Source organism: Phaenicophaeus curvirostris, chromosome 2 (genome assembly GCF_032191515.1).
Source record: "Phaenicophaeus curvirostris isolate KB17595 chromosome 2, BPBGC_Pcur_1.0, whole genome shotgun sequence".
NCBI lineage: Eukaryota > Metazoa > Chordata > Aves > Cuculiformes > Cuculidae > Phaenicophaeus > Phaenicophaeus curvirostris.
In genome coordinates this window covers 118346236-118362623 of record NC_091393.1, presented here as the reverse complement: position 1 = coordinate 118362623, position 16388 = coordinate 118346236, and the positions used below count along the sequence as shown (strand labels likewise).

General features: G+C 51.6%; 1 protein-coding gene across 2 annotated transcripts in view; it reads left to right on the top strand.

Moving 5' to 3' along the window:
- The window catches only part of ELP3 (elongator acetyltransferase complex subunit 3), a 117711-nt gene extending 101964 nt beyond the window's left edge, over positions 1-15747 (top strand). The window contains exons 15-16 of one of the 2 annotated variants that reach the window (XR_011336834.1): positions 13096-14719; positions 15395-15747. Coding sequence is in view for 1 of the 2 variants with exons in the window: in XM_069850670.1 (XP_069706771.1) it covers positions 13096-13172 (77 nt within the window). In the remaining variant the exon portion in view is untranslated. Of the gene's footprint in view, positions 1-13095 lie in introns of both variants that reach the window. The other variant, XM_069850670.1, reaches the window with a different exon arrangement.
- The last annotated feature ends 641 nt before the right edge of the window (positions 15748-16388 follow it).

The following is a 16388-nucleotide window of genomic DNA, read 5'->3' as shown; positions in this document are numbered from 1 at the left end:
CCTGGGCCAGGGACTCACACCCTCACAGGAAAATGTTTCTTCCTAAGATCTCATCTCAATCTCCCCTCTTGCAGCTTCGAATTCTTCCCCCTCATCCTATCCCTGCACTTCCTGATCAAGAGCCCCTCCCCAGCTTTCCTGGAGCCCCTTTCAGTACTGGGAGGCTGCAGGAAGGTTTCCCTGTAGCCTTCTCTTCTCCAGGCTGAACAAGCCCAACTCTCTCAGCCTGTCATCATATGGGAGGTGCTCCAGCCTTTGGATCATCTTCGTGGTCTCCTCTGGACTTGTTCCACCAGATCCATGTCCTTCCTGTCCTGAGGATTTCAGAACTGGACACAGGACTCCGGGAGAGGTCTCACCAGAGCAGAGCAGAAGGGCAGAATCCCCTCCCTGGCCCTGCTGGTCCCACTGCTTTGGATGCAGCCCAGGACACAGTTTGGCTTTCTGGGCTGCGAACACCCATTGCTGACTCATGTGGAGCTTCTCATCCCCCAGAACCCCAATTCCTTCTCCTCAGGGCTGCTCCCAATCGGTTCTCCACCCAGCCTGTGTGCATGGCATTGCCCCTACCCACGTGTCAGACCTTGCATATTTACTTTATCTCCATAATCCAAGTTTCTTTTTAAGATCGGACTACCACTGAGTATTCCCTTATTCACAGCAGTGGTATTGAAGACATCCAGCTATTGAGTAGCTGTCTTTCCCTGCCTATCTAGCATCTAGCATAAATCAGCTGTCAGAATCATCAAATCATAGAATGGTTTGGGTTGGAAGGGACCTTGAAGCTCAGTTCCAATGAAGCCATGGGTAGGGATGCCTTCCGCTGTATCAGATTGCTCAGGTCTGGCCTGGAACACCTCGGACCAGAAGGAGTGGGACAGCACCATTGTACTGCTGTGATGTCCATTAAGGGTTGACGTCCTACTGGTTGTCCTTGAGGAGCGCGTCGGTTGCAGCAGGTGAGCTGTCTCTTTGGTTTAGTGACTCCAAAGCTGAGATGCTCTGGGTGAGGTTGCTGGCCGCTCCAAGGACAAGGACTGGGAATGCACAGACCAAATAGTTATGCGCTGTAAGACTGCAAATTATTTTTCAAACACTAAAAGCTTGCTCTATAAATACAGCATTCTTGCTTTTTCGGCTGCAGTATCTGCTGTGACGTCTGTCAGCATTATCTGTTTATGCTGGCATCAGAAAAGCAGACCAGCTCGGCTTGTACCAACAGGATTGTTTCCTTATCTCTGTACAGACAACGTTTGTTTGGGGAGGTGGGGGGTGAGATTGAATTCCCCTATCGCAGATGCTCGCCCTGTTCAAACTGAGTGCACTGAGATCCATTAATAAGCACCCTTTCCTTTCTCCTTTAAAGCACAGGCATTTTGTGCCTAACGCTGGCTCCAGTAGCCTTGGTAATTTACTCCCAAGGCTGGCGAGGTGTCTGGAACCGCAGCCAAATCCGCACCGGCACGCCTCGTCTTCTGAAGCGGTCGTTTAATGTCTCCCCGCAGCGAGATTTCACTGTAGCTTCGCTCCATCCCAGTGACGTAGCAGCTTTATCGCGGTGGTGTGGAGATCTGGCACCGCTGCCGTTCCCTGCTAGAAGCTAATTACTATGCAGCAAGACGATCAGTTTTCCCCCAGACCAGGTTTCTATTTGTGTTCTGTCAAGTAGAAAATTAACATGGACACAGGCCAGGGATGTTTCACGCCTGAGTGCGCCGTGGCTGAAGGTGCCGGTGGGAAGGCAGGATGGATTTCTGAATGGTAGGCGTGGAGGATCAGGTGATGTCAAGCGTCACCGGCTTCGCTTCATTAGCCGGATCATCGGAGAAGTCGAGTAGCTGGGGAAGAGCCAGGGGAACATTGCCCGTAGCGTGCGCAGTCCTCATTAACCGCCCATCTCGGTGAGCTTTGTTCAGAACAAAGCCCAACAGTGTTTCTGCAGAGCAGGTAAGGGGTGTTGTCTGCAAAATTTGAAAGGGAGAAGCTGCCTAATATTCACTTCGATTAACTGTATTCATTCATTATTTGCCACACTGGAGCCTTTTCAGGACCTCCTTGCACAGCAGACTTGCTATCGTAGCTGTTCAAGTGACCCTGTCCACTTGCATTGCTTCTGGGTCCAGACACGCAAACTTGTAGGAGCCCTGACAGCGACTTGTGGGGGGGACAACGTAGCAAACACATGCAAAAAAAAGAGATACTACAGGGGTTTTCCCTTACTGGTCATTACTGCTTCTTTTTGATCACTAGCATCAACTGGGGCTGTTTAGTCTGGATAAGAGGAGGCTGAAGAGAGACCTCATCGCTCTCTGCAGCTCCCTGAAAGGAGGTTGGACCCAGGTCGCTTCTCCCAAGTAACAAGGGATAGGATGAGAGGAAATGGCCTCAAGTTGCACCAGACAAGGTTTAAACTGAATATCAGGAACAATTTCTTTACCAAAGGAGCAGTGAAGCCCTGGCAAAGGCTGCCCCAGGCAACGGTGGAGTCCCCATCAATGGAGGGGTTCAAAAACCATGTGGCCATGGCACTTTTGGGGCCGTTTGGACTGGATGAGCTTAGAGTTCTTTTCTGACCTTAATGATTCTGTGATTATTTTTTGAGTGTTTTGATGCTTTTCATTAAAAATACATGCAGTCAGAACCTGTGAGTGGAGCCATCTAAACCTCTGAGTGTGTCTCTCACTTACAGGAACACATCATGGGGTTCCTGGGAAGCATTTGAGGTCTTTCTGATCTTTTCGCACAGTACTTTTACCCACCAGGAGCTGTTAACATCTGCTGTACCAATCTGCCGTACCAATCTGCCCTATTAAAATGTAGATCTACAGGAACCTTTTAGGTTGTTCTTCAGTGCAGATCTTTAAGGTTCCTTCCAACCCAAAACATTCTATGATTCTATGATCTCTTTCTGGTTCTGGTGAGTAAGAGGGACTTCAGAAGAAAAGGCTAGTTTCTAATCCCTCCCTTCCTGCACCGGACGGGAACTGACACAAATTCCTGAAGCCGTGTTTTTACGCTGAGGGTGTTGAGGCTCTGGCACAGGTTGCCCAGAGAGGTGTTCAATGCCCCATCCCTGAAAACACTAAACACCAGGTTGTGCGAGTCTCTGAGCAACCTGATCTGGTTGGAGGTGTCCCTGCTCGTTGCAGGGATGTTGGACTGGATGGGCTTGAAAGGTCCCTTCTCACCAAACCCATTCTGTGATTCTGTGCTTCTCCGATGAAGCAGATGCATGGGGACGCTGCTGATTTCATGACTCGTAGGCTCACTCGTAAGATTGCTGAGTGTTCCTTCATTGGTGTTTAAAATCTCATAGCCCATAGGAAAGAAAATCGATCATGAACGCCTCACATGCTTGGTGAGTCATCCTAAATCCCCAATCTCTCAGTAATACCTTACCAGCTGGGTTGGATATTGCAGCAACCAGCTCTGGAAGGAGCCTCGTGACATTACGGAGCCCCTAGATCTAAAACCTTACAAACGTTTAGCTCGACAAGTCTGGGGCTGAGTAGCAGACACGTTTCGCAGACCCTGTCTCTCTCAATGCCTGGTGGCAGCACTTTTTTAAAGTGTAAGAGAAGTCACAGTATTAAGTCTTAAATACTTAATTTTGCTTGGTTTAGAGTGAGAAGATCTGTCAGCTCTGGCTTCCTCTGCCGCCGTTAAAGTTGGCATTGGCGTGGTGGCTTTCTCTCCCCTGCCTGGCGATGCTGCCCGTGCAGCTGGGTTTGGCAGGTCCGTGTAGTCGTTAATGAAGTATTGCTTCTGCAATGAAGAGATCAATGAGATGGAATGTCACCATCTGGAACCTCCAGGATGGGGTTTCGTTGCATTTATAAATAGTTCTACACGGGGCATCACCTGTGTGCTAAGAGGCACCCCGAAAGTTGAATGCTGGAAAGTCAGTTATTTAATTCTACAATTATTTACTTGGTTTTAGTTGAAAGAAACGTTTTTGGTAGCTGTCTTGGGTTTGAGATTTGTCCTTAAGAGGAGACCAGAAAATCCCCGAGTGATCCATTGTTAATACGATAAATCTACTCTGTTTTTCTTGTTAGCTCCGCACTTCCCCCAACACACAAGTGATGCAGAGGAACAGGGTAGGAGGAAACACAGCGTATCTGCTTTGTCCCACTGCCACCACCTAAGCAGCTCGCTGAATTATTCTACCAGGGTACTGGAATCATGTAGAATTCTATCAGGGTGCTGTACAGGAAGAAATGTTTTCCTGTGAGGGTGGGGAGACCCTGGCACTGGTTTCCCAGAGAAGTGGTGGCCGCCCTGTCCCTGGAGATGTTCAAGGCCAGGCTGGATGGGGCTGGGAGCAACCTGGTCCTGTGGGAGGTGTCCCTGCCCGTGTTAGGGGGTTGGAACCGGTTGGACTTCAAGGTCTCTTCCAGCCCAAATCGTTCCGTGATTCTGATTTGCATTAAATCTAGAGTGCATTTACATGTAGCAGGGTTGGATTTGTGTGGGAAAGCAGGGTGGGGTGCTAGGGATATTCAGAGCTTTCTGCTTGTGGGTCATGCTTCAAAACTAATCCGAGCTGGAATCTTAAACACCATCAGTGTTTGCAGTAGAAAGTGAGTTGGTGAGCTGATTAAGGGAGACCAAGGCTTCCAAATTCTATTTTATCATGGACTTGCTTTATGATTTCAGACAAATTACCCAGCTGCCTGGGAGCTTGGCTCTTCTCCTGGGACATGGTGATGACAGCACCTCCCTGCTAGACAGAGGTGTTGTGAAAATAGTAATTTAAAATCTCCAGGAAGCAGTCCGGGGTGGGAAGAAAGCACGACTTGTATTTGTCAGAAAAGCTGGAGGGTTTCAGGCACAGATTTCTCTTCCGAGTCCAACACACAGACTAAATCACAGAATCATGGAATGGTTTGGGTCAGAAGGGACCTCAAAGCCCATCCAGTTCCAACCCCCTGTCATGGGTAGGGACACCTCCCAAAGTGACCTGCCTACTGGATGAAGGAAAGGCTGTGGATGTAGTCTTGGACTTCAGTAAAGCCTTTGACACAGTTTCTCACAGCATTCTGCTCCAGAAACTGTCACCTCTGGCCTGGACAGGCGCACACTCTCCTGGGTGGAAAACTGGTTGGATGGCCGGGCCCAGAGAGTGGTGGGAAATGGAGTTAACTCCAGCTGGAGGCCAGTGACAAGTGGGGTTCCCCAGGGCTCAGTGCTGGGTCCAGCCCTGTTCAATGTCTTCATCAATGACCTGGATGAAGGCATCGAGTGCACCCTTAGCAAGTTTGCAGATGACACTAAGCTGGGTAGAAGTGTCGATCTGCTGGAGGGCAGGGAGGCTCCAAAGGGATCTGAACAGGCTGGACCGCTGGGCTGAGACCAGTGGGATGAGGTTTAACAAGGCCAAGTGCCGGGTCCTGCACTTGGGGCACAACAACCCTATGCAGTGCTACAGACTAGGAGAAGTCTGGCTGGAAAGCTGCCTGGAGGAGAGGGACCTGGGGGTGTTTGTTGACAGCGACTGACCATGAGCCAGCAGTGTGCCCAGGTGGCCAAGAAGGCCAATGGCATCTTGGCTTGGATCAGAAACGGCGTGACCAGCAGGTCCAGGGAGGTTCTTCTCCCTCTGTACTCGGCACTGGTGAGACCGGTCCTCGAATCCTGTGTTCAGTTCTGGGCCCGTCACCACAAGAAGGATGTTGAGGCTCTGGAGCGAGTCCAGAGAAGAGCAACAAAGCTGGTGAGGGGGCTGGAGAACAGGCCTTATGAGGAACGGCTGAGAGAGCTGGGGGTGTTTAGCCTGGAGAAGAGGAGGCTGAGGGGAGACCTCATTGCTCTCTACAACTGCCTGAAAGGAGGTTGTGGAGAGGAGGGAGCTGGCCTCTTCTCCCAAGTGACAGGGGACAGGACAAGAGGGAATGGCCTCAAGCTCCACCAGGGGAGGTTTAGGCTTGAAATCAGGAAAAAAATTTTCACGGAAAGGGTCCTTGGGCACTGGCAGAGGCTGCCCAGGGAGGTGGTTGAGTCACCTTCCCTGGAGGTGTTTAAGGCACGGGTGGATGAGGTGCTGAGGGACATGGTTTAGTGACTGATGGGAATGGTTGGACTCAATGATCCGGTGGGTCCTTTCCAACCTGGTGATTCTGTCATTCTGTGACCCCAAACTGGCCAGCAGTGAATTCCATCCCATATGTGTCATACTTAGCATAAAACTGAGAGACCACAAGTGTCTCTCTCTTTGGTGGCCAATGTCCAGTGAGGACGTCATCTGTCTGTTTGCCCTTGATGCCAGATGCACACATTCTTGAAACCAGTTCCTGATCCCAGCTCCCTCCTAGCCTCAGACCCTTTCTCTTGTGTCCCCTCTACAGCATTTGTGGTGATGTAGTCATTGAGGGGTGGCATGGGGGCTCCATTTCATATATTCATATTTATTATTATTATTGTTGTTGTTGTTTGTGTTAGTATTATTATTATTTCATCAAAACTAGTTTTTGTTTCCAACCTGCAAGTCTTTTTTCTCTTATTTCTCTTTCCCCTTTCCCTGCGAGTGGGAAGGAAGGGAATTGGGAGCCCAACTGCTCTGTTTTATCAGCCAAAATTGTCCAGGCTGGGGCCAAACTGCGACACCTTACTTCTAATTTTCCTGGGATTTTTATCTCCCAGTATCTTAAGGAACTTTGGGGAAATGAGTTGCCGATTATCTGATCTTAACAAATAAAATTACAACTCCTTGTTTTAGGGATTGATGTGAGGATTGTTCCTCAGTTTCATGAATTAATAACTTTTTCCAGTTGCTCTGACGTGCCTGGGTCTTCGCAGCAGTTTTCAAAACGTTACTTTTTTTCTCTTTCCTCGGCACTGATAAGGCGTTTTGGTTATGTTGAATCCTCTGCCTTTCCCCCATCGTCACAGTTCTCTGCAGTTGGTCGGGAATGATTCACATGAAACAGCCTCGTGTTTTCCCTGAAGATAAAACCCAGCATTGTGAAAAGTGTCAATGCCAAAGCAAACTCATCGAAGGTCGTGGATGGGTCTGCTCTGCATTCTTAACTCGTGCATCATAGAATTGTAAAATGGTTTGGGTTGAAAGAGACCTTAAAGCCCATCCAGTTCCAGCCCCCTGCCATGGGCAGGGACACCTCCCACTGCATCAGGTTGCTCCAAGCCCCATCCAACCTGGACTTGAACACCTCCAGGGATGGGGCAGCCACCACTTCTTGAAAGGGACCTCAAAGCCCATCCATACAGGTGTCTGCACAGAGAGCCTGAGGCTTTCCCATCCACAGGCAAAGCCCTGAGCCATGTTGTTACTCCAAAAAAAACTGGAAAAAGGCTTCGCTATCACCAGAATTGCACCTGGGACATTAAGAGCTTGAGGTGCTTTGGGAAGTTCACCAAGTACAGGTCACTGTGTTGCACGCGGGGCTTGTCTGGCTGCTCTGAGAGGGAAGTGGAAAGAAACTCTGCGATACGAAGTGTGTCTTTAGAAGAGATCAGTGGCTGCCAAATCTGCAGAGGGCTGCGCAGCGATCAGTCTCTCGTGTGCCTCAGTAAGTCTCTGCTATGGAAATGTTATGAACTATTAGTAGGTCTCTAATGATCCTGAAAACAATCTCATTTTCACTTAGTTCTGTGACTGGTGAGCCGTGCTGAAGGAATCTTTGAGGATACTTGGCCTCGGATGCTGCACGGCAATATTTCCGTGCAGCGGGGCTGAGTCAGAAGGGTGTATTTATGGGCTCTGCGCAGAAAAATGTACGGGCTGGGGCTGCTGTGAAATTAGGGGCAGTTAAATCAGATCCTCTGGGTACCAGTCCCATCCTCAGTGTCCAAGTGCAGACTGGTGACAAGAGGCGTCCCGCAGAGGTCAATCCTGGGACTGCTGTTGTTTAACATCTTTGTCATGGACGTGGATGGTGGGATTGAGGGCACCCTCAGCAAGTTTGCCGGTGACACCGAGCTGTGTGGCACCAGTGACACGCTAGAGGGAAGGGATGGCATCCAAAGGGACCTGGACAGGCTGGAGAGGTGGGGCTGTGAGAACCTCATAGAGTTCAACAAGGCCGAGGGCAAGATCCTGCACCTGGGTCGGGGCAATCCCAAGCACAGATCCAGCCTGGACAGAGAATGGATTGGGAGCAGCCCTGAGGAGGGCTTGGGGTGCTGGGGGATGAGAAACTCCACATGACCTGGCAATGGGCACTCACAGCCCAGAAAGCCAAACCGTGTCCTGGGCTGCATCCAAAGCAGTGGGACCAGCAGGGCCAGGGAGGGGATTCTGCCCCTCTGCTCTGCTCTGGTGAGACCCCACCTGGAGCCCTGCGTCCAGTTCTAGAGTCTCGGCACAGGAAGGCCATGGATCTGCTGGAGCGAGTCCAGAAGAGGCCACGTTTAACCCTGGTGCTGTGGTCACCTTTCTCTGCCACCTGCTACAGGCAGACCTTATTTATTTAATTAATTAATTTTGAGTTTTAAATCCTATGGTGAAAAGCCAAGTTTGGGTTTTATCAGTAGGAGTCACGGCTATTCAGGCACTTCCAAAGGAAGAGAACAAAAGCTGATTAAATGAACCAGCAGCCATTGCCAGAGGATGTGTCATTTGAAGATTGCAGTGAGGAAAGCTTCCAAAAAGCCTCAGCTGGCCCCGGGCTACAGGTTTCCATCCAGGCAGGCAGGATCGGAGTCCCTGCTCTTCACCCAAATAGCTGGCGGTTAATCTGGAAGGGATTGGTTGAAATGTGCTCTCCTGAGTTCAAACTACGCTCTCCTGCATGGTTTAATGCAGAATATTTAAAGTTTAAACCCCTGTTTTAAAACTCAGAGTGAGAAACACAGCCCATTCTGCTTTTGGAAGTCCATAAGCTTTTTGGTTTGGCTTTTGGCCTTACTCGTCCAATCCAGCGAGATATTTCTTGGATGATGTTTCTTCTTGCTGGAAGGCCGTGGGTGTGAAGAGCGCTGCCGGAACGGGTGCCACCAGCTCTGTTGCGTGTTTGCTGTGAATTAGAGCAGCAAGGATTTGGGCAGAGAACTTGTGCCATGGAGACCTTCCATTCAGGTTGCCTGATGGGTGAGTGTTGAGTGCACGCTGCATGTTAGGAGTTGGTTCTCCAGCCCGTGTCTCTAGGTTGAGTGGTGAGCAGATGAAATGGTGTGTGATTTTAATAATAATTTTTCTAGGACTGAATGTTTGTACTCTCTTGTGATCAGAAGGCAGCAGCGTTGTCCTGCACCTGTGCCCATGTTCTTTTGGACTTTACACTCATTCAGTGCTGTGATAATTTCCCATTGGAGATGTCGGTGGCGATGGATTAACAGGCTAGAGAAGTGGGAGTTGGGGCAATGCACAGTTTCACTACAGGATGGGGGATGATGTGATTGAGAACAGCCCTGAGGAGAAGAACTCGGGTGCTGGTGGGTGAGAAGCTCAACGTGAGACAACAGTGTCCGCTTGCAGCCCAGAAAGCCAAACCGTGTCCTGGGTGGGACCAAAGCAGTGGGACCAGCAGGGCCAGGGAGGGGATTCTGCCCCTCTGCTCTGCTCTGGTGAGACCCACCTGGACCCCTGTGTCCAGTTCTGAAATCCTCAGGACAGGAAGGATCTGTTGGAGCAGGTCCAGAGGAGACCACGAAGATGATCCAAGGGCTGGAGAACCTCTGGTATGAGGACAGGCTGAGAGAGTTGGGCTTGTTCAGCCTGGAGAAGAGAAGGCTCCAGGTAGACCTTCTTGCAGCCTCCCAGTACTGAAAGGGGCTCCAGGAAAGCTAAGGAGGGGCTCTTGATCAGGAAGTGCAGGGATAGGATGAGGGGGAAGGATTTGAAGCTGCAAGAGGGGAGATTGAGATGAGATTTTAGGAAGAAATGTTTTCCTGTGAGGGTGGGGAGGCCCTGGCCCAGGTTTCCCAGAGAAGTGGTGGCTGCCCCATCCCTGGAGGTGTTGAAGGCCAGGTTGGATGGGGCTTGGAGCAACCTGATGCAGTGGGAGGTGTCCCTGCCCATGGCAGGGGGTTGGAGCTGGCTGGGCTTTACAGTCCTTTCCAAGCCAAACTTTTGTGTGATTCTATGAAGTCAGAGCTGGGCAGCAGGGAAGCCACGCTGTGCCTTTTCGTGCATCCCACAGCTTGAGGCATCTCCTGCCTCCTCTTCACGGAAGACTTTCCTGTTGAAGGACAGTAATTTTGTGCAAGGTGTTTCTGCCATGAGAACGGCTGAGCTGACAACCAAGGTGCTTCACAAGGCAGCGCGGGACCCGGGGGGCACAGGGCGCCCGGCTGCATCATCATTCCTGTTAATGGCTTGAACCCACTGCCCTCAAACAAGGGAGAGCTGGCACTTAACTGGGATCACTTAACAGCTCTGAGATGAATGGAGGCGGTAGGGGATGCTCCAGCACAGCCTAAAATGCCTTCTTGAAAATCCATGTTTCCCAAGGGCTCTAGAAAGGAAAGGGAAGTGTTAAATAACTCCGATCCAGGTGTTTTTAAAAACCATTGGCTGAATTACTGAGTTGTCCTTTAGCATCAGAAGGTTGTTTGTCAGCGTGAGGTCTCACTAATCCTTTTAACCAAGCGGTTCTGAGCGGCGGGTGGGGTGGCTCTGCAGTGTCGCTGCCAGAATCTGCCTGTCAGGCCCTGGCATCTCTGGTGGCCAACCCAGAGGATGCTTTGTAGACAAGATAAAGGTGATAGTTTACTCCACCTCAAAGATCCCGACCCTCATGGCCAGGATCAGGGAGAGGGAAGTGGACATGTGTGCAGTGGACTTGGGTTTTTCCTTGGCTTCAGGTTCATGCTGAAGCTGAAGGAATTTCAGGTCCCCCCAGGATGTTTTTCATAGAATGACAGAATCATTATGGTTGGAAAAGACCTCCAAGATCATCCAGTCCAACCCCACCATGCCTACCAAACCATGTCCCAAAGTGCCACGGCCACATGCGTTTTGGCTCCAGACCCTTCCCCAATTGCATTCCCGTTCTCAAACCCCTCAACGTCTTTCTTGGAGTGAGGAGCCCAAAACTGAACTCACCAGCACTGAGTGCAGGGGACAATCCCTTCCCTGCTCCTGCTGGCCACCCCATGGCTGATCCAAGCCAGGATGCTCTTGGCCTTCTTGCCCACCTGGGCCACTGCTGGCTCATGTTCAGCTGCTGTCAACCAGCACTTCCAGGTCTTTTTCCTCTGGGCAGCTTTCCAGCCACTCTTCCCCAAGCCTGGAGCTCTGGGTGGGGTTGTTGTGACCCGAATGCAAAGCCTGGTGCTTGGCCTTGTTGAACCCCATCCCTTTGGCCTCAGCACATGGCTCCAGCCTGTCCAGATCCCTCTGTGGAGCCTCCCTACCCTCCAGCAGATCAACACTCCCACCCAATTTTGTGTTGTTTGCAAACTGACTTGGGGGGCACTTGATCCCCTCGTCCAGATCATGGACAAAACCATTGAACAGAACCCACCCCAACACTGAGCCCTGGGGACACCACTTGTGATGGGCCACCGGCTGGGTTTTAATTAAGGGCAGTGCTCTGCTGTGATGTTACACAGGCTTTGCCGCTGCTTGGGAGTAAATTTTCTCAGGTGTTCCCTGGTTTGGGGTTCTTTGTGTTTCTTCAGGCTCTTCCCAGCTTCAGCACAATGACAGCCTGGAGAAGGCTCCAAGGAGACCTTAGAGCAGCCTCCCAGGACTGAAAGAGGCTCCAGGGAAGCTGGGGAGGGTCTCTTGATCAGGGAGGGCAGGGATAAGACAAGGGAGAACAGTTTAAAACTGAAAGAGGGGAGACTGAGATGAGATGAGATCTTAAGAAGAAATGTTCTCCTGTGAGCACAGGGAGGCCCTGGCCCAGGTTGCCCAGAGAAGTTGTGGCTGCCCCATCCCTGGAGGTGTTCAAGGCCAGGTTGGATGAGGCTTGGAGCAACCTGATCCAGTGGGAGGTTGGGAGTTGGAACTGCACAGGCCTTAATGTCTCTTCTCAACCAAAACCATTCTGTGATTCTGTGATGTCTCAGGTCTGGGTTTTCGGTGCCTTTCCCATTCCTGGAACTAATGCGATGCTTCTGGAGGCTGTTGGGTGGGATTGGCTTGAGCTGTGGTGCTTCAGCTGTTTGGTAGTGATTGTAATGTGCGTTCAGGAAACCCATTCCTGCTCTTTCCAGCAAATCTGTCAAAGCAGCAATGGGTGAAATCACCTGGGCAGGAAGAGGTTACCCAGCGCCCCGGGTCACTCCCTGCACAGGAGATGCATCGATTCCTGGAGAGTCATTTGCCAGCACCACAGTTTCCAGGAACTGGCTGGAGAGATGAGATTAGAGGGAAGAGGGGCTGCTTTTCGTGATGGAGAGCCGTGTCCTCTGTGTCCTTCTGTCCCTACCCACCAGCTGCACCGACGATGGGGCCGTGATGCCAGATTCCTGCTCCCTCCCTGATGACTAATGAGTCATCTCTGAGTGATTCGATAAGGTGAGGGGGACGGGGCTCTGCTGGTCCCTGTCCTGCTGCAGGATTCCCCGTGGGACCGAGCTCGCCCTGCATGTGGACACCACGGGCTCTTGTTAAGGGAGGAAGGAGAGGGAAGAGGCTGTTAGAGAGCTGAGGCGTTCGGAGTCATCCTTTTCAACGAGGAAATTGGATTGCGGCTGCAGAGCCCACTCGTCCGTCTGAAGTGGAGCTGAGCTCATTTCTAGGAGCCACAGGACAGGGTCTGTGGGGCTATAGAGCTCTTCAGTTCCTGGTAATGAAGCCTGCAGTGGGGCATCATCCTCTCGAGAGCCCGTCACTGGGTTTTATTTTTACCTGGGGGTTCTCTGAGCCCCTGACTCATGTTCCACTGTTGTTCCTGTGTTGTTTCCCCTTTCCCTCGAAGCTCACAGGCTTTCTCAGGACAAAGGATGCGGTGCGTGATTCAGGGCAGACAGAACAGCTCTGTTCCTGCCTTTAGCCCCTTAAAAACACCATAGTCAGTCCAGATGCTAATGAGCAACCGGCTCCAGTGTGGCAACCAGGGAGGCCCAGTGCTGGCCGTTCGGAGAGGCCGAGCTCCTTCCAGCACCATCCCTCCTGTCCAGCCTTGCCTTCTTCTGCTGTTTGTCCTCACCCTGAATCAAATCTTTTTATCATTCTCCTCACAGGTGTCGGCACGAGGAACTACTACAGGAAGATTGGCTATGAGCTGGAAGGGCCATACATGGTGAAAAGGCTGGACTGACGCCCCAGGAGGTCCTCATCCCACCCAGACTCGTCATGGAAATCAAGCTCGAGGTGATGAACATAAGCTAAAAACCGAAGCCTGACAACTGCGAAGGACTCGCTTATGCCAGAGCCTCCAGCAGCACGTGGGGCGTCTCTGGGAAGAGGAGATCTGCCGTGATGCGTTGGGATAGAGGACTGATGCGTAGGTGAACTCCAGACACCCATGGTTTCTATGGCTGTCAGCAGGCTTTTAATGCTTCGGCGTTAACATTGTGTGCGTTATTCTGCAACGTCAATTAATTCTTTCTCTCTGTGTTTTTATTTCTGCTGGGCTTGGCTGCTCTCTGTCCATCCCAAGCGGTGCCCTGTGATCCTTTTACCGCAGGAGGCTGTGAGGAATAGAAGCTGCTCCTTGCTAGCGGTAGGAATTGCGACTGAAACTTAAACTGAGTCTCTACAGAAACACACAAGGGTCCTCCGAGGTGTCCAGTCCAACCTCATTCCAAGCAGGTCCAATTAGATCAGGATGACACACGGATGTGGATGGAGACCCTGCAGCATCTGGGTCCTCGTTCCAATATTTGACCATACATTGAAAAAGTTTTTCATAGAATCACAGAATGGTTTGGGTGGGAAGGGACCTTAAAGCCCACCCAGTTCCAACCCCTGCCACGAGCAAGGACATCTGCCACTGGATCAGGTTGCTCCAAGCCCCATCCAACCTGGCCATCCCTCCAGATATGGAGCAACATATCAGATATTTTTCCAGATATCTGATTGGAGTTTAGGGTGTTTCCTCTGCCTGTGCACCTCTGGGAGAAGCCTGTTCCTCATCCCTGAGGAGGGTTGGAGGGTTTGGTCCCTCACAAAGGTGAGGCCGACTGTGGCTCATCAGATCCTCCTCCTGGTCCTCCTTGGAGGTGGGTGTGATGCCTTTTCCAGGCATCGAGAATTCTATCAGGCATTATGGAATCCAAGATTTTGCAAACGGAGGAAGAAGGGATGTGAGAGGCAGCTGTGACCCTGGCTGAAGAGCTTAGCACCTTCCTCATCTCTCCCGGCCCCTCAGTGGGGTGGGGATGGCCCAGGGCAGGGTTCTTTGAGGTCAGAGATTTGGGGTTTCAAAAGCAGCACAGCTCAGCTGAACAAAACCAGGAGGGAGCGGCCAGAGCTCCGGCCTTCTCCGCTGCTTTTTCATAGTCATAGAATCAAAAATAGAGTTGAAATCCAGAGCGGAGAAGTTGACATTTTGGGTGTTACTCTGAGAAATGACCTTGTCAGGAGCCTTCTGGAGCCTTCGCCAATAGCGAGCGCTCGGACACACGTGGTTAACTCGGAGGAGGAGCGGCTCCGGGTGCAAAGCTCTCGCAGTGACGGAGCCGTGCAGGAAATGTGATTCTGCCACCATGAGCTATTGCTGCTTCCCCGACGGCGACCGGCGGGGTCAGCGGCCAGAGCTGCGCCAGCGGCTGCTGACGTGTGAGCGGCAACGGCAGCGTGGAGAAAGCAGGTTCTTGCTGGAGAGAGACAGACTACCTGACAATAAAGTCTTTGTTACTGAAGGTAAACTCTGATGTCCTCTGTTTTAAGGGCTGGGGGCAGTGAAAAAAAAAACAGAGCCCAGGGTGTCGGTTCACAGAACTGGTCGTGTTCAACCCTCCTGCCCTGTGCTGAAGGGTTGAATTAAATAAGGGAGGCAGAGGCTGGTGGTTCTGGATTTCATAGAGTGATCGAGTCATGGAATGGTTTGGGCTGGAAGGGACATTAAAGCCCACCCAGTTCCAACCTCCTGCCATGGGCAGGGACACCTCCCACTGGATCAGGTTGCTCCAAACCCCATCCAACCTGGCCTTGAACACCTCCAGGGATGGGGCAGCCACCACTTCTCTGGGCAACCTGGGCCAGGGCCTCCCCAGCCTCACAGGAAAACATTTCTTTGCAATATCTCATCTCAATCTCCCCTCTTACAGCTGAAAACCATTCTCCCATATCCTATCCCTGCACTCCCTGATCAAGAGCCCCACCCCAGCTTTTCTGCAGCCCCTTTCAGTACTGGAGGCTGCTCTAAGGTCTCCCTGGAGCCTTCTCTTCTCCAGGCTGAACAACCCCAACTCTCTCACCCTGTCCTCATTACCCCTTGGATCATCTCCGTGGCCTCCTCTGGACTCGCCCCAACAGCTCCATGTCCCCCCTGTGCTGAGGACTCCATTTGTTGAACGGGTTTTTTTCATCCTCCAGGACACTGTTAAATGGGCCTCGTTAAGCTTCTGACACCGTAAAGCAGAGGAGATGGAAAAGGGATGAGCAGGGATGCAATTTCTGTCCGAAATCCTTGAAATTTTCCACAAAATGTATTGTTCCGGTGCCGCTGACACAGCAATGAATCACTCTGACGTGTTCAGCCCCGACACCCGCTTGTTTTCAGGTACCGGCCAGCAAAACTCACCAATTCCCTGCGTCTGAAAGCGTGACCCTCCGGCAACTCTAGGAAATGTTGGATCCGTTGTTTGTTTTTATTAAGGTCAATGAGTTTCGAGTTTGCGAACAGCTTTATCAAGAAATAAAGCAATTTTTTTGTTGAGAGCCTTATATTTTAACTTGCCGTTTGTGTGTTCTTTCTGGGGTGATTTCATGCTGCGCTGCCTCGGCGCCTGCGAGACTCGCTGGGCTTGTCTGCACAGGCTCGGGTTTGTTGCGAAGCGTGGTGGATAGGTCTGATATAAATGCAGCCAAATCAGTTGCTGGGTCATGCTTCTCTCCGAGCCGTTGGTTGTGCCGAGGACAGGGAGTTCCTCCAACATGTGTTCCTGGCATGTGTCCTGGGGGGTGGGAGGGGGTTAGAGGGTCTCAGGCGCTGGCTCTGCAGCCGGTTCTGCTGGGGCGTGAGGGAGCATCGCTGGGAAGCCCAGGAGCCACAGGAGCTGGAGGGAAGGGCCTGGGGTGACATCCTGGGCTTGGATCAGCCATGGGGTGGCCAGCAGGAGCAGGGAAGGGGTCGTCCCCCTGCACTCGGCGCTGGTGAGGCTTCACCTCAAATCCTGGGTTCAGTTTTGGGCTCCTCACTCCCAAGAAATACCTTGAGGGGCTGGAGTGCGTCCGGAGAAGGGGAATGGAGCTCACTGATTCCATGATTCTGTTGGTGCGGTTCCTCTTTGGCCATGAAAGAGCTGGGTGCCGGCAGGGAGCACAACCCTCCTCCGTGCTCTTCCTCGAAAGCATCGGCCTCAAAATC